Source organism: Mastigoproctus giganteus, chromosome 11, assembly GCF_048544385.1.
Source record: "Mastigoproctus giganteus isolate SK-2022 chromosome 11, ASM4854438v1, whole genome shotgun sequence".
NCBI lineage: Eukaryota > Metazoa > Arthropoda > Arachnida > Uropygi > Thelyphonidae > Mastigoproctus > Mastigoproctus giganteus.
In genome coordinates this window covers 22,144,465-22,163,281 of record NC_143585.1, presented here as the reverse complement: position 1 = coordinate 22,163,281, position 18,817 = coordinate 22,144,465, and the positions used below count along the sequence as shown (strand labels likewise).

Sequence of the window (18,817 nt, the reverse complement as noted above, 5' to 3'; positions counted from 1 at the left end):
TAGCAATCAGAAATAATATTCATGGCTTTAAAGCAGTGATGCCCAAACTTTTGTCACTCGAGTCAACCATTGGAATTAAAATACACTATATTCGTGGCACACCTAAACATTTGTCCAAATCTCTAGGCACACCTGAAGAAGGTTGAGGCAAACCGAGCTGTCTGGACATACCGTTTCGACATCACTGCTGTAAAGGTTAATTAAAAAAAAAACATAAAACTTTTAAGAGTAATGAGACAAAGTCTGTATAAAAAAGGGAAATTTATTTCAGCATTTAGTTTACACAGAAGGTCCTCAAAATTACACAGGTTTTATTTGTACCTTGATAAATCGTAAAGCGAATAAAAGATGAAGATACCATGAAGGTAAATAAATTTCTCACTATCAACTACAAAAATGCTGTGTTAATGACACACCCACCTTTCTTCCACAACTCATCTCATTAATCCCAAACACACATAAACGAGGCATCTTCAAATGTGTATTAGAAATTCCCAAGTATAGATAATACTTTATACAAATTATTATACAAAGAAAATGTCGATTTTTCTCCAAAGTAGCATTGCTTGAGCAAGGTCTTTGGAGATTAAAGATTTATGTTCGCTACTTAGCAATGAAATATCCAACAATTTACATTCTCAGTACAAAACAGGCTGATTACAAGCACTATTAGAAAACTATCGAGCAAATACCAGTTTGACACAACCTGAGACCACTTTCATATGTAGGCACTTCATTGTCTACATAGAAACATCTAAAACGAAGAGAACCAAGAATTAATCCAAAATGACTATTTTTATAGTAAACATTTACTTTACACTTGGCCCCTAAGACGGAAAAACTTTTTAAGACACTAAAATGAAAAACTGCTTTACATATTCCTATAGCAAACATGATCAATTACTCTAAAACACGAACAATAATAAAATTACTTAATTCTCTCGCAGTAATAGGAGAAGAGCCGTTCCACTTGATAACAGGAAATTTCAAGGGCAACATGAAACGTATTAATAGAGTTCAACTGGTCAGATGAGACCTAAATCTGAAATCGGGTCCCAATCCACCCAACCCATCTAGGGCTCCAAATCAGATTAAAAAGACAAGCAGTTCACAATGTATGATTGATAGTCCAGATTTTAAAGAAATAATAAATTATTTTAGTTTATTTAAATTATAGTTTTAAAAATTATTATATGAAAAGTAAAGTTTTATTTCGACATTCACTGAAGCTTATATAAGAAACTTTGGGTGTCCAATTATTCATTTCAACTAACCAAAGTCTTCACTAACTTAAATTTGATTGGCTACTTATTAATTACTCTAAATCAAGAATGTCAAATATACTGCCCTCTGAAAGACCTCAAATATTTGCAGCCAAAGTATTAACTTATGTGAGTTCATAACGTTTTCGGAATTTTGTTAGTTTTCTTATTTGTTGCCTATATTTTTCAATTTTATGTTATTTCTTCCTTGAATCCAGAGGGAAGGAAACTTTTCACGTTGGGCATAAGGTTCATTCTAGTGTGGGGGATTCAGATGCGTGTAGTGAATATCTGAAATTGGGGAGGGGAAAATAAATTTTTTCGGTTTTTCATCCAGGCAAATCGACCAGAAAACCATGCAATTTACAGACATAATATAGGCGCAATATGACCTAAGTCGCTGGTGCGCTTAAAACCCTACAACAACCAAAAACAAAATAACCATTATGCTATCCGCGAAGGTTCTTCATTTCGAATGCCCCACTCTGAAATTAAATTGAAATACAGGGACGTCTATACGTGTGTTGCGAATTTAGTTGAAGTGCCTTGTTGGGTATATTAAATTTTTAAAATATTAAATATTAAATAAATAAAATCATGTGGAGTCGGTGAGCAATTTGGCATTCTTGCATCAAAAACATTACAGTCTTCTTAATCTGAATTTTGCTTAATCCGGTATTATCCATAATAATAAAAAGAAGTTCCACCTAAATAACAACTTTATGGATTCCCACATGTATGTAAACAAAAATATGTGTATTTTTTTTTCATTCATCGGCTCAAAAAACTTAACACTTTTTATAACTCACTCTAGAATTAGAGTTCAAAGTCAAGTATACATTTTTGATTTTTCGAGTATAATTTTGTTAATTTTAATCAAAAAATTACAAAATACAATTTATCTTATTCTGTATAATCCGAGTTTTTAGTAATCTAAGTTGGCTCTGATCCTATTTACTTTGGTTTATCAAGCTTCTACTAGTTGAAATGATTATGGATAAGACTTAAAATGATTTAATTTTAAATCAATCTGAAATAATCAAATCTTATAATTAATTTTAGAAATGAAACACAGATTTTAGAATTTCATCCTACAAAAAAAAAAAGAAAAGAAAAACGCTGACCGCCTGCAAAGTGGGGGAGGAGAGGGTTCCTGAGGCAAAATTTTCAATAACGATTTTTAAAGCTATTTTCATTGGACTGCCGCATGTATCCGCAGTGCAATGTAATTACAACTGCATAATGTAGAAATTGAATATATTTTTGGATAAAGGTAAACTGCAGCCATTATCAATCCACTGCAACATGAATTGTTGAGGAGGGAAGCCTCCTCAACAATTCATGTTGAGGAAAAAGGACCATAATCTACCACGCTGTCCACTGTGGGTTGGCAGATGGACCGTATTTAGCAATCAAGGGCTTGAACCCCGGCCTACTCAAAGAATGTATACCCCTTCACTCCCGACCACTCGACTATGGAGGCTCCTTATTTTTTGGATACTGAATGTTAACCCTGATTTTTATCGAATTTTGTTTCATACACCAAAGTTAAGTAATATCTAGTTTCAGACAGGGCTGTAGCCAAACGTTAGCGGACGGAAAACTTTCTCGGGCTTTGACGTGAAGTGGGGAAGAGGAGACATCACAAGATACTCTACAAAGACAAAATACACATTCAAGATTTCTAAGAGGAGTTCCATCATAATGGGTCAGTATGTTCAGCTTGTTCGAAAAAAACAAGCAAATTTTATTTTGAATAAATATTTTTAAAATGATATATTTGATAACATTAATTAAACAGAAGTAAAACACACATTATTTGGCCATTTCTTGTAAGGTAAGGCTGAGACCGACATGTGGCAGGGGATTCCGACAGTCCAAGTCTCCTTAATCATCAAATTACTCCAGCTACAGCCCTGACTACACACACACACACAATTAAAATTGTTTTCCATAATAATTCTATCTAACTAAATCGGAATTTTAAATGAAGTCTTTGCCAGTTTTACCTGAATTAAAATAGTAAAACAAAATGAGATTTTTTCTCTTATATTGTCCCTTATAATTTCCTCTTTTAACGTTCGCACTCTATCTTAACAGATTCATGTTGCCCTGCATTTTATCTAGCACCAATTCTATAAATTTGGCCGAAGTGATAGGATTCAATAGCAAAAGGTTAAAAACATTTAAAAAATTATCTGGTCCATTCCAAAGGACAAAACGTAATTTTCTAAGAAAAAATATCTCATCAAGATCTCGTTTCATATTAATAGTCACAAAATATACCATATCTCAATGATTGCACATCCTTACATTTCAAAATATGCTATTTGATTGCCCACGCGAACTGTTTTGATTACTCCATCATTTTGATTATAGTTACAAAAACATTTATGAAAACATTTGAACACACAAGGCAAAAGACCTTCATGGATAGAACAGAGGAAATGCCAGGGATTCTTAAATCTTTTTTCACATTATAAAGGTTAACTTTAAAATACTATACTTTTGCCTATTCAATTTACGAACCTCAAAATACAATAGGAGTTAAAAACAAGGGAACATAAATATTTTTTATACCTTTGGCACTCCTGTACTAGAATACGAACAAGCAGAAAAACAAATCTACATATTCTTTCATCAGATACATCGTAGCAAAACTCAACATCTGCAGTGATATCTGGCGGTAGCTTTCTGTACATATTTATTTTGAACTACAAAGGGCGGATTGATGTCATTCATGTGACATCAATGGGAAGCAATTTCATACTTTGTTTCAAAAACGTCTCGTGGAAAATCTAAAGAGATTCTAAAATATTGCTGTAAATTCCTGTAGAAAGAAAAAAATGACTTCGAAGATAAATCAATTGTTATGCTGTATATGTATGCATGTAGAAAAGAAAAAAAAGATTACAGCCGAGGTCCAGTTGAGTCCTCAGAGAAAAAGTAGAGTAGAAAACTGCAACAGAAATCTCGGCAGTTGAGGGGCTCTTCTCTCCTTTAAAATGTGATGGAATCAGGTAATTTGTTCTTAACAAAAATGCCGATATATGGCATAACTGGCAACCTCGTCCCTTATGCTAAAAGGGTACAACCACACGACATACTTACATATATCCACAAAGCCAACAGTTTCTCACTTTTATGTGAACAGTTTTTACTTATCACACATAAATTTCTGCACGAATAACTAGATACTGGAGAGTTCAAACAGCTATGGGTAGGTGTCGCTTCAGCCGCTTAAACACAACTGTGGCACTCGGTATACGATTACACATTCAGTTAATATGTCATCTCCATGTTTTGTGAGTATATACACATTGAGGATGATTGTGTTGGGGCTGAGCGAACTAGTACACACCAGTATTGTAACGAATAACGTCTTCACTACTTCGCTAAATCATACAATATACAAACACTGTTTCCAGGAATCGCCTGGATGCATGTGTTGAAATCAAACGCTGGATTCGAACTGCGAACAGTTTCCAGTGTTCATTGGTACCGTTTCTTCCCTATCGACTACTTCTTCGTCATCGTGAAACCGGACTGAAGTTGCTTTGTAACACACCAATGCATCCACGAGAAATGCTCCAGTCATTATAGCTGCTGTAAGTCCATGAAATACCATACGAAATTTATTGGGATCGTAGACTCGGCAAGCTCCAGGCTCACCACAGTTGTCCTCCCAAAATAGACACGCTGAATCAACAACTGCACCATAGATGATGGGACACGGGACATTACCTATTGGGGAGAAAACAAAATAATATGATATTAAATAGATAAAACTAAAATAATATACCTGGAATCTTGGACCAAATTATGCATTAATTTTACAAAACTTCAATTTAAAACGCTAACCAAACTTAAATGCGAATTAGCAACTCTCATTACGTTTAGAAATATCGATTTTAAGATTTTTAAATTTAGAAACTGAAGCTTTAAAAAAAACGAATAATGTTGGTAACGTAGAAAACAAAGGGTAGGGAGACAGGAGAAAAATCTTGAGGAAATCCAACAAATTTAAAATAAAAGTTTTCTATTGGACACCATTTACTAATACATTGCAAAGCTTTTCCTTCAAATAACTAGGTATCCATTGAAGCAATGGCTCAGGAAGACCATATCCAAATAGTTTTCTTAATAGAAAATGATTGTCGACCGAGTGAAATGTTCTGGTGAGGTTATATAACATCAACATGATTATCCTATCCAACGCAAGAGACAAGTCGTGTCAACATTTAAAACAAATTGGTAAATATCGATCCTTTTTACCTAATCACCTTTTTTTTTGGGATCCTTCTTCCAAGGAATTGCAAATGCCTCTAAATTAAAACACCTGTGGTCTTTCTTTCTGAACAAATGAACACAATTTGTGGATTGTATCAGTCATCAAGAGTGTGCTATAGGCTAGAGAGGTTGAAATCGCTAAGCCACTGTGTTAGTGGATCGATAGGATATCTGAGAGATAGGATATGCATGAGGAATGTAGAGGAATGAAACTAGACTTGCAAACAAAAAAACGGGTTACAGAATCTCTGCGCCATACCAGTGAGCAGTCAGATTGCTGTTGACGAACACCAACAACGACCAACTACCAAAACTGATCGCTCCTCACACCATAACACCAGCAGGGCGCGCAGTATGGCATTCAAGAATGACGCTAGGATTATTGAGTTCACAATGATCGTCGCCACAAGAGTATGCAGCGATCATCGGGCTTCAAACAAAAGCGGGATTCATCGTGAGAAGACCACTTGATGCAATTTTGTATCCCAGGTGGTGTGTGCGCGTCACCATTCCAGACGGTATCGCAATGGGCAATGGTCAGAGATAATCAATGCAATTGCTGATTGGCACAGCGGTCTCCTTCTGATAGTCGGCGTGCAATGGGTCGACGGGTAATGTGGTGAAAGCCAACTGATATCACAGCTCGTTGGATGGTAGTTAGTGTGGCTGTAGGTTAGGTGTAAACCAGTTGATGGATAAAACAATCCTCCCGTTCTCTAGTTATCCGTCGTGCTCCACTACTTATTCGATGAGCAGTCGTACCTTTCCGCAACCACTGTTGCCAACATCTATGCATTGTGGTATTGTCACGGTCTACCTGTTCCGACACGACAAAACAACCATCCAGACTCTGAAAGGCCGATAATCTGCTCTTCGTCGAAGTCACCAAGTTGCTGATATCATTATTGAACATGACGTCGCGGCATTTCTAAAATTTCCTTGCAATCTGAAGTCAGTTTCTGTAAGACAGAAACCTATATTAATTGCGTCACACACGGGTTGCTTCGAACTCCAGGATCTCAATGTTCATTTTTAGGCCCCTCATGGGTAGCACAGTTGGTAAAATCGCCGTCCTCCACACAGCAGGTGGAAAAGACCCGAGTTCGATTCCCATCAGTGACGTGAGGAATTTTTATGGGAATTTTTCAAAATGCGACTGAGTTAGTCGGGTCTCAGGGGAAGGTAGAATGGCTTTTTCTCCCGGAAACTCTGATTTTTCGTCCAGCAAACAGGAAGTCTACCTCAGAACACAATTTACAGACAGTATACACGGGGCAATATGGTCTTAGCTGATGATGCTCCTAAATCCCAACTACAGCAACAATATTGAACTCTGCATGTTGATGACATCAAAATATTTACAAACACAGTTTTGAAGAATGGGCCCGCCATGACAGCATAATGGTTTCACCGTGGTAACTTGTTTGGAGAGGTTTCGATTTGAATCCCGTCAGTTAGGATTTGCAACAAGTACAGCACTTTGAAGAGGGAGATCATGAGCCACGAGTGAACCTTACTCATAGGGTGCTGGCTAATCTTGATGGGGCAGGCACTGATGAAATGTTTACCCAATTAGAAGGTGCTTCAAATCACTTTACAGAAGCAACCCCTGAAGTTTGACAGATTCTCCCTAGGACACCTAGATAGACAGAATAGCTATGACATGATCAGCACGTCTTCTTAAAAGCCGTCCATGGGTTGGTGAAAAGTAGCGATTAGTTTTCTAATGGCTAAAATAAGGTCACGCATCTCACTAGATGACAACGGTATTGCAAGGGTATGACATGGCTTCAGTCTCCGTTGACATGGTCAGCGACCCTTATATATATTCAAAATATAGATTCAACTTGGGGTCTTTCCTCTTTCTGCCAGCAGAGTGCTCCCTCTGTTTGTTGATATTGGGTGTGATTAGTATTGCCGATACGTTGACAAGTTCTGGCATTTATGTGTTTTCTAAGAAGAAGTCCAAAGATGATTATTGCCTCCGAAAACTTATAAAGGTGCAGAATGACTGCAGCAGTCAGCGAATATGAACTCGGTGACCCCTAAACATTAAATGTCATTGGATTCTACAGTAATTTTTAGGAAATTGCATAAGAAAGAAGGTTGTTTCAGAGAAACAGAAGATCGTAGTTGGAAGTGAGTGGATGTTGACAGGCTGAGGCAGATGTCCATATTGGTTTATAAGAGAGGAAGAGAGCTGAAATTACAGATGTTAATTCAGAAGAATACTGTCAATAGAAATATCTGCACGGCCGTCGCTGATTGCACAGTGCATATAAGCACTGTCCTCCTCACACCTGGTGGGAAAATCCCGGGTTCAAATCCCATGAATAACGGGAAGAATTTTTATGGGTTTATTACAACATGACTGAGTTAGTCAGTCTCAGAAGGGGGATTGCATGGAAACTCGGGACATTCCATGATTCTTCCTCCTTGGTTTTTCGTCCGGCAAATCGACCATAGAACAGTCACAATATGGAGACATAATATATACTGCTGGTTGGTTGTTGTTTGGTTTTAGGAGCATCAGCGACTAAGGCGATGTTGCTCAGTGTATATTGTCTGTAAATTGCGTATGTTCTGTGGTCAATTTTCTGTTTTCTGGACGAAAAACACGAGTTTGGGAGAAAAAAAAGCCAAGCTACCTTCTCCTGAGACCGATTAACTGAGCCATGTGAAAAGGGCCCATAAAAATTCTTCACGTCATCGACGGGATTCGAACTCAGGTCTTTTCCACCCACATGACATTTCCTGCACATTTGTTCCTTGTCTCTATGCCTGGCCGACAGATTTAACTGTCCTCCAAGAGATTTCTCTGTTTTTTTGGGGAGGACCGTGCATGTGTTTCAACAAAAATACAATTCACACATATGAAAAATAAATCAAAAGTCAAATTAAAACTCACCAAACAACCCTATTGCAAATGATATCAAACCCAGGGCCATTGCCTTGTCCTGAGGATCGACACATCTAAGAAAGAAAACAGGGGATGGTTTATTGGTTAGAAGCACATAAAGGTATCCGAAATCAGTAAAAAATATCAAGTATAAAATTGTACAGAGCTAAGAAAACAAAAGAGTGTAAAATAGTGATTTAAAATAATGTGCTGGTATAAAATTAAAAGATTATTCATATAGATTTACCTGAGAGTCAGTAACATTGAACCCACTTCAGAAGTGGAGTGGATGAGTACGAAAAAAGAAAATATGATGATATACCAGATGAGGTTGTCACATTGCAAAGGACAGTAACCATTCACAGCAGTAACATTTTGCCCTAGACATTGGCAGTCACTATACTGGTACTAAAAGAAAAAAAAAAAAAAGAGTATAAGAAGAGAATTATTGAAAGAAACAGTTTCATTTAAGTTGAAGTGAATATGCTCAAAGAGATAAAATCGTTTTTTCATCAATATTTTAAATATAAATAGCTAATTCTGGATTAATTAAGGTGTAGCGGCTCCAGAAGTCCAGAGGTTGCAGGGGATGCAGAACAATGTAGTCATTGTCAGTATTGGAAGCCAACAACCTTATTTTTAAGGCCCCTAAAATTATGTATCTCAGAGCACCCAGATTTCCTAATTTTGGCTTTGTAAGCGGCAGACCTGTGCCACAGAGTTTCTGGAACTTCAAAAATATCAAACAAAAAATTTCCACTAAAATAATACAGGACTGAGAATATATTGAGTGGCTACTCACTGACTGCAGAATAGCGAGTAGATCTGCTCTTTAGAACAAACAAAAGTCTGAAATTATCGTTGCATAAACTTAACGATGTATCGAAAGAGTGCCATAGGGACGCCGTTGCACGTTAACGTAATTGATTCCCACAGTTGCTGCTGCAACGTTGGAGATCTCTACTCCGAAGAGCTCATTCCACCAGATGCCACAACTGTTCAATTGGATTGAGATCTGTGAGTGGAGAGACCATCGCGGAAAGCTGAATTCACCCTCATATTCCTTGAACCAGTTCCAGGAATATGAGGGAAGCAATTGGGGGTCATCATCGATTGGCATATCACTGCATTATGCTTCCAACATCTGATTGATTCTATGCCACAGTGAATTCAGACTGTTCTGAGAGCTGAGGAGGAGGAATGTACTCGCTATTGAGTAGGTGAATCTAATAAAGTGGGCGCTCAGTGTATATTGAATCCGAATGCTGTTGAGAATATAATTTACTCCGAAGGAAAGGGAGAATGAAGAGTAGTTAGATACTAACCTGATCTTTGGTTGTCAAAAGAACTTTAGTACATCCGGCAACACATGGTGATAAGTAGGTAACACCATCGCTAGAGCAGATAGGAGCGAACTCTCCTAGTCGACACTGGCATGTAGTATTACAACTCTGTTTGGCCACTCCAGGAGGTCTGTAAAACAGGCAGACAGTTAAACATTTGATTGCATAATCATTTTATTTTTATTTTAAAGTAAATAATAATTTTAATTTTAATTCTATTTTAATATAAATATTATTTTTTAATTTAATTAAAAATATTTTTTAATTAAAATGATTTAGATTTTTAATTCAATCATTTTAATTTAATATAATATTAATTTTTAATTAAATTGAAAAAATAATAATTTTTAAATTAAAACGATTTAAATTTTTATTCAATCATTTTAATTTTAATTTTATTTTAATATAAATAATCATTTAATTTTTTTATTCAATCATTTTAATTTAATTTTTTTATTCAATCATTTTAATTTAAATTTTATTTTAATATAAATAATCATTTAAATTTTAATTTTTTATTTTAATGTAAATAATAATTTCAATTAAATCATTTTAATTTTAATATAAATATTAATTTTTAATTAAATTTAAAATATAATAATTTTTTAAATTAAAATGATTTAAATTTTTAATTAAATCATTTTAATGTAAATAACCATTTTAATTAAATCGTTTTAATTTATTTTATTTTAATATAAATAATAATTTTAGTTAAATCATTTTAATTTAACTCATAATTAAATTAAATTTATTTATAATGCGCATTGTTCAAAACATCTATTATAAATTAATAACAAATAAGTTATTAAATAATATACAATAAAATATATTTATATAATAATGCAATCCACTTCCAAAAATAGGTTTCCATAATTTGATATGTTAGAGTAAGATGTCACTAGATGGCAGCACCACTTCATTTAGTTTTTGCTATAAGCAGTTGGTTCACGTAACGTATGGGAAGTATTGTACTCATCTTTCCCATAATTCGTATGAAGATTAATACAATTTTAGTATATTAAAATAAAGCTTTTGTGAAAATAAACTTATAAATATTGTGAATAATAATACAATTTAGCAACTTTTGAAATTTTCTTACCCTCCAGGATTGAGGCCGACAAAATTTGTAAGAGGACATCCCAGCCACATTAGGATCACCATTCCTACAGCATAAGCCAAGGCAGACATTGCAATCCATCTGGCAACGAATCGTGCATTTGGTTTGAACTTCCTCATAAAAGTCCCGCTAGCAAAGATGCCCGCTCCCATAACCAGAATCCCTGCCATCCCTACAAAAATAACAAATTCTTTTTATAAATGTTTTTTTAAAGATTTTTCTAACATTTTATTACCTCTTTGTCAATTTATTCATTTAGCAATATAATGCGCACTCTCTTATGAGTGTAAATTCAAAAAAAAAAAAAAAACAGAAAAAAACTGAAAATCAGAGATTTTATTTCAACTTACCAGAAATCATATTAGCTTTAGTAGCTGTCAATTGAAACTGCGATTCTAAATATTTCGGGAGGAAGGTATACAGCCCTGCTATTGGCAAAATATGAAGGACGCTGCTAGCTGTTCTGCACAGAAGGATTTCGTTTCTCAGCAAACGGCGCATAGCAGCGGGGAAATCTAAAACAAAAAAAAAAAAAAAGCTCGTTTTAGATGTCAGTGTGTTGAATTGCTCAGGGCCTTGTGAGAAAACTGTAGGAGCAAGAAATATTGTAGAAAGCAAGGCCTTTGCTGTATCTTTTTTTATTCCAAATTACATGAACGCAAAAGACCATTTCCATAGAGAAAAATCCTAATAGTAATGGTATTATTTAAACTAAGTGGCCATTTTATTAGATAAACCTACCTAAGAGCTAGTAGGTCCCCCTTTTAGCTCTCAGAACAGCCTAGATTCTTTCTAATGTGGTGTGGAAAGTGTGCCGTGTGGCACACTTTCCACAATTGTTGCAATTGTGGAATCTCTACTCCGAAGAGCTCATTTTTCCTCTCCTGGCACCAGATCACAAACCAATTCAGCATTTGAATGCTCAAGTGGACTGAGATCTGGCGACAGGGGAGGCCAGCGCAGTAGGACGAATCCACTTTCATGTTCCTGAGACCAGTTTCACACAATTCACTCTTTGTGACATGGTGTATTATCCTTTTGAAAGAATCCATTTGCAGACGGACATACTGCAACCAAAAAGGGATACGTTTGGTTGTAATCAATTTTAAGATGACCTATGGCATCCAAATGTTATTCCACTGGTATCAAGGTGCCCAATGTACATCGCAAAAACGTTTCCACGCCGTTACCAGGCCACCTCCATCTGCATTATTGACCTCGCAGAATGAGTCCATGGACTCGTGCTGTTTTCACTATTTTGTGATCATCGCGTCATCGTGAAACAGAATGAGCTGCTATTCGGATTAAGCGACGTTTTATCAGTTCTCCACTTTCCACTGTTGCTGTTCCTGAATCCACAATAACTATATCGTCTTTTTTTCTGACAAGAGTGGATGTCAGCTCGATCGTCGGCTGTGATACGATGTCCTTCACAAACTACGCTTCTTTGGTTACCACTGTTGTACTGGGTTGTCATTTGACTAACAACCTTTCACTTACTCTGAGCAAGCCTTCTCAGCCTCCTTTGGTCTCTCGCATCAAGGAACTGCATCCAACCATTGGATCGCACATAGCTGGATGCCATCTGGGTATTCGCCCAAACTCGATAAACCCCAGATACCGTACCTGAAAACCCCAGCAAGATTGCAATTTCCAAGATACTCATACCGGCGAGTCTGATGCCAAACTATCGTGTTACGTCCAAAGTCACAGAAACCTTAAGTTTTGACCATATAGTATCCTTATGTACCTGCCAACCTGCTTTATATTGCCTAGAACGAATACGTGGTAACGTTTCTGAAGAGGCGCTCCATTTCATCAAAAGGATAGGTGTACCTAATAAAGTGGCCAATCGGTGCATTTGTCTCTAAACCGTGTGTATTCGTTAGTCAGTTGCTTAAATTTATGGTTGGAAATCTCGAGCTTTTAGAAGGATAACCAAACATTAGCTCATGATAAGGGCCGAATAAGGTTACGACAAATATAATCATAAAACTTAGAAATTACTTAGTCGCAGCTGGAAATAGCGTATTTACCTTTAAGACTAGGCTTTTTGGATGTTTTCTTTGGAAAGCGGCCATTGGCCATGAGTACAACCTGACGACATTTGGCATCGGAAGTTCCATTGACTCGATCTTTGACTGGAATTGCTGGAGTGCTTCGAATAGGTGAGCCTGTTTTTGACAACTTTCGAGGGAATGCCATCATTGGTAATGCAGTAAGGACAAGTGCTGATCCAACAATGAAAACTCCCAACCACCAAGCCCCAATCCATTGAGGATCATCGGGTAAAAGCCCGGGATTTTCTGAAAAGTAAGAACAGTACATATTGTAATTGGGAAAAGGAATTAGAAAAATACATTCAATAAACTTATATTAAAGCAATAAAAAGTGTTGGAAAGTATAAACTTACCAAACGGAAAATTTACATAAACACTGGTACAAAAGGATCCCAGTAGAAATCCGAAAACTGGACCAAATATTCGTACTCCAATGGTGATACCTGCAAGTTACATATAAGTTTTCAGAACTGGGAAAGGCAGTTACACATTCACAAAGAAACAGTAAGAATAATTTGAACAGAGCAGTTGAGCATGAGAAAGGTGCGCGCGCAAATGGTGCCAGTGAGAGTTGTTGTTTTGGGGTTTTAGGAGCATCAGCGACTAAGGCCATATTGCTGCGGGTATACTGTCTGTAAATTGCGTTTGTTCTGTGGTTGATTTTTTTTTTTTTTGCTGGACGAAAAACCTAAAACCATGCTACCCTCACCTGAGACCGACTAACTCAGCCACGTTGTGGAGCACGTTGTACGGGCTCAATGGCAGGCCGTTGTACGACAATTAACATGTGAATGCAATAAGGGAATGCAAGAACAATATCTCAAATGACGATGTTGCACAGACAAACGTATGGTGTTCCACAGCAGACGACCCAAGGGACTCCTCTCATCACAGCTGATCATTGTCGACGGGATACTGGTGACCTGGAAACGAGTCACCAGTATCTAGTGACTAGTCTGTTGAGCCAAATATGTAGCGCAACACGCCGACAGACGCCTTCATTTGTGACGCAAGCAACAAGAGTCCACGAATCGATTTTGCGTAGTGCCAACTATCATGGCAGGTGGCGATGGTTGCGTTATATATAAAGCAACCACCGCCAGCAAACTTTGCCAGTAGGGCATGTTTTTCTGGCAAGAACTAGGGCCCCCCCCGGTGCGTAAGAACCTCGTTTTACGCTTACGCACGGTTCCTCGTCTTTCTTCGGGCAGTCCTTGTAGTCATGGCCTTTGTCGGCGCAATGGTCACAGGTTGGGGTAGTTTTTCTGCAAATGTTGGTAGCATGGCCAAACTTGCAGCATCTGTAACATTTTGGGACTACTATGTGTTTCCGGAGAATCCCTCTCCAACTAGTAGCCCGCCAAAGACCCAGCTCAAGAGCGGATATCTCTCGATGAAAAAAGAAAAGAAAAAGAAGAAGGCCAACAAGAAAACTAAGGAGACCATGGAGGCATGGGGTGCTCTCCTCTGCTCGGAGTTAGTGACCCAAGATGAGGGGCAACCACTGGCATTGGCCTCTGACCAAAGCCCTGTTGCTGAACCTACCGATGCTGCTCCAACTACTGGGGCTATGGCCTCCACCCATATAGAGGTTAAAAGCGTCGCCCAAGCTATCAGATCGACAGTCCTTGCCAACGCTATCACAGCTGGGTTAAAATCCTCTCCTAGACTGGGGATACCTCCTCCTCCTAGTGTCCCAGAAGGTGGACCCACTTCAGAGCCAGCTATCCTTCACAAAACAATTATTGTTATTATTAACAGCTACAAAACAGCAAACAACGTGCCTGAGGGTGCAGCTACAAAGAATTATTACATAGCTTCAAAAAGCTTGGAGTATACATTTCCCAAAGTAAAGAAAAAAGTATATGTACAGATAAAATAAACTAAATAAATAAAAGGACTCATCCGTCCTATTTAAGTGAACAGGCAGAGCACTGGTATTTCTTCACACACAATCAGAGTCTTAGAACTTAAAAGAAGAGTCTATTTTAAGTCAGGTACCGGATGAGGTTAGCAATTTCAGTTGCCTCTTGAAGTGTCCGGGGGTACCAAATATCTCAATATTTGAGATATTTGGTACCCCCGACTTCATAGGCAGTTGATCGCATTCCTAAACCACGACTCCAGTCACTTCATCAGAATTACAACTGAGCTCCTCATTGATAATGAGAGGCTCAAAGCTGTGAACGAAGAACTTCGGTCCAAAACTGTAGTCCTGGAAAAGGTCATTGATGCTATTGGCAGGCTCCAAAAAAATTGTACTAACGCTGACCCTGACTATATTGAGACTCCGTGCCCCCCTGGGCCTGTTGCGGGTGTCACTTCCTATGCTGCTGCTGTAAAGTCGGGACAGGAGTCCCTTGCCCATGACATGATACAAACTCTCCATGGGCACCACCCAGAGAAGAAGCAACAGCATCTACTACTGTTGAGAGCAAGTGATACCTCGGAGCTCAAGACTAGCAATGACGTTAAAGATCTGGTGCAAAGCACTATAAGGGCTGATTATAATAATCTAAAAGTGAAATCCCTGAGACCCATTAGGAACAAAGGAGTCCTACTGGAGACCGCAACAAAAGAAGACCTAACAAGTATTGCCACATGTGGTACGCTCACAAATGCAGGAGAGGTTATAGTTCCTCATAAAAAGTCAAATCTGTCAATCGTAGGGTACGATGTTGCAAAGCACAGTTCCAACGATGAATTACTCGAGGATCTGTTCCATAGAAACCCACTGGACCGTGGATTCTCCTGAGAGGAAGTTAAAGCTGAGACCACTTTTAGGTTTGCAACAAAATCAAAATCCAGCTCAAAATACATCTCAAACTAAATACTTGCGAATGATGAAAATAAATGGGCAAAGGTCCCGCACAGTTGTGGATGAAATACGCCAGGCCACTGAGCAGCATTCAATTGATGTTGTTCTGATTCAAGAGCCGTATGCTTCAAGAATACAACCCCATCCAACCTCTAAAATTACTGGCTTTTCCATACACACTCGAGTCATTCAACCTGTCCCAGTGGACCCTGAAACATGTATAGCAGTCATAAATAGGGATCTCTATGTCCTGGTTGTCCAGGGCCTCTGCAATCAGTTCTCCACCTGTATCCAGATTACATATACAGATAAATCATTCTATCTGATGTCACACTACAGCTCTCCCTCAGGTAACATCAATGAAACACTAAACTTTTTGGAATTCGCCCTGAATTTTATTGGCTCCAAACAACTGGTTGCATCTGACTTGAATGCAAAATCCCCATTCTGTCACAGTGCGGTTGCTGATGGCCGTGGCCAGCTTATTGAGGACTTCGTTGTCAACCAAAATGTTATTATCCACAACCAGCCTAGCCAGTTCACTACTTACTCTAGTTCCACTGGTGAATCTAATATTGACTTAACCCTCTCTACAAAGGACCTACGTCAGTCAGTTAGCTGCTGGGAGGTAACTCCGGATCTGACTGTTAGCGAACCTTACCAAGAAAACCTTGGTAAGGTCCTTGAGCGACTCATGGCTATCAGGGTTGTCTCCCTGCTACAGATGCAAGATTTGGTTTCACCATGCCAGTATGGCTTCACCCGTGGAAGGTCGTGTGAAGAAGCTCTTTTCGATTTGGTCTTACATATTGAAAGTTCTGAAGAAAAATTCGAATTGGACATCTTCATAGATTTGGAGGGAGCCTTCGACACCGTCTGGTGGGACAGTGCCTTGGCACGCCTTCGAACTGCCGCTTGCCCTCGGCAAATACACAGACTCTTCCAGAATTATTTTTCCGACCGAGCAGTTATTCTCAAGTCAAAATTCCAGCAAGTGACCAGATAAATAAATCGAGGTTGTCCCCGAGGTTGACCCCTCATTTGGAATATAGTCCTCCAAAGCTGGCTCTCCCGCACCTTCAGGAATGCGAAAATTGTGGCCTTCGCTGATGATCTCACAGTGGTGGTGTCAGGACATTCACGGAAGGCCATCAAAGAAAATGCAAACCAGGTCCTCGACGATCTCTCAACATGGGCCGCACTTAATAAGTTGCATATCAACCGAACAAAAACTAAAATGATGCTATTCAAGAATCGACTGGATTTCAGGCGCCCACCGCAAGTAAAGATATTTAATGCTCAACTGCCAATCGTCACCGAAACCAAGGTACTTGGGGGCTGCTACTAACTACGCTGCTATTGACCACAAACTCAGCTTTCTCCCACATCTTGTTCATCTAAGAAACAAAGTTAAGAGATTCTCAGGAACCATCATACGCATCTCTAAAAATGATTGGGGACTCTCCAAAAAGTCCCTGCGGTTGTATTACAACGCAGTATTTTTACCAATTTTGACATATGCAGCCGGAGCCTGGTTCTATCGGGCAACTCTTGTAAAGATCCGAGACAAGATTGGAACCATCAATGTTATGGCAATCTGCCGAGTGTGTAGAAAGGTCTCCACTCCTGCCATTCAGGTCATCGCGGGGAGCTCTTCCGCTCGATCTATATGTCATCTTCCGTGGGTTGTTCTTCCGAATTACGAGAAATATCCCAACAAGGATCCTCGACATTGAGGTTAATCTGGATGCTGACCCCAAGGCTGAGACGACCCATTGCTACAAAGAGCTCTTCAACATTTGGCAAACTCGATGGGATAACTCATCACTGGGCATTGTCACAAGAACATTCCTTGTGACATGGACACGGATCCATGAATGAAAAATTACACCAGCTGGGTCTCCACTCAACAGATCTCTGCCATTGTGGAGCCAAAGAGAACTGGTGGCACATACTATTCGAGTGCATTACGTACGCGGATCTGAGACACAACCTTGTCAGCTGTACACAGATCTCTGGCGAGCATCTAGAGCTCTTCCTCAGAACCCTAGAAACCTCCCTGCACTGCAAACCTACTCAGCTGAAGTCTTTAAGCGCAGACGAAGGATTAACAGGCCCCCAGTGGCCAACGTCGATGACCAGCAGTGAACTGAAACCGACCATGTATTTCCCCTCCCCCAGTCCTGCTACATGGACTGTGGAGCTTGTTTCTGCAGCCTGTGTGCAGGACGGAAAACACTATCTCTCTTTTTATTTATTTATTTTTTTATTTCTTCCTATCTCTCTTCTTTTCTCTTCGCGTTCTTCAGTGTGGCTGTCACATGGTTTTTTTTCTCTCTCTTTTTATTTTCTCTTCTCTCTACTTTTTCAGGGTTGCTGTCACACTGTTTTTTTTTTTTTTTTTTTTTTTTTTGTTGTCGTTTCGCGTTCTACAGTGATATCACTTTTTTTCTCTCTCCTCTGGAGTGGGCCACTAGAGGAATCTGGCCCACCTTTTGGCAACATCATGTGGGTCAGAGTCTCGTATTGAGACAGTACGTGTTTTGCTGGAACTGGCCCACCTTCTCGTGGTGTGGACGGGTACCCAGAATCATTTGTCCAGGTGACTGATGCTTCTGGGTAGCCAAGAAGCCAGACAACGTCACACACATCTGGCCCATTTGTAGTGATACTGCTCTTCACAGAGACACGAGGCAGAGTTGAACAAACGTTCTAGGAGCCTCCCCTTACAAAAACACATGTCCACACATATTTGTTCATAGAACCCGTGACTACTCCATTTGATGAAGATCCGCGATTGGTTTGCTATGATTTTCCATGCTGTGGGGCTGAGTTCAATTGGTTTCGTATTGATGGCAGTCGAACATTAGAGTGGATTTTCGATTATTCCCAGAGTTGTTAGTTTGGTGTTTATAGCGCCATGTCCTGTAAGCGTAAGAACCAACGTTTTACTGGTGAGGCCTACCAGCACCTCTTAGGAGACCATATGCACCTTGCCACGTTGCATTTTTTCCCAGACAGGATGCTC

The 18,817-nt window shown here is 38.8% G+C and overlaps 1 protein-coding gene across 1 annotated transcript in view; it reads right to left on the bottom strand.

The window, feature by feature from the left end:
• Nucleotides 1-2,406: 2,406 nt before the first annotated feature.
• LOC150077771 (solute carrier organic anion transporter family member 74D-like) overlaps nucleotides 2,407-18,817 on the bottom strand; it is a 146,775-nt gene continuing 130,364 nt past the window's right edge. The window contains exons 5-12 of the mRNA XM_090385174.1: nucleotides 13,325-13,414; nucleotides 12,948-13,217; nucleotides 11,262-11,426; nucleotides 10,894-11,083; nucleotides 9,777-9,924; nucleotides 8,699-8,859; nucleotides 8,461-8,525; nucleotides 2,407-5,006 (exon numbers count right to left, since the gene is read on the bottom strand). Of these exons, the coding sequence (XP_090241300.1) occupies nucleotides 4,717-5,006; nucleotides 8,461-8,525; nucleotides 8,699-8,859; nucleotides 9,777-9,924; nucleotides 10,894-11,083; nucleotides 11,262-11,426; nucleotides 12,948-13,217; nucleotides 13,325-13,414 (1,379 nt within the window). The 3' untranslated portion in view covers nucleotides 2,407-4,716. The remainder of the gene's footprint in view (nucleotides 5,007-8,460; nucleotides 8,526-8,698; nucleotides 8,860-9,776; nucleotides 9,925-10,893; nucleotides 11,084-11,261; nucleotides 11,427-12,947; nucleotides 13,218-13,324; nucleotides 13,415-18,817) is intronic.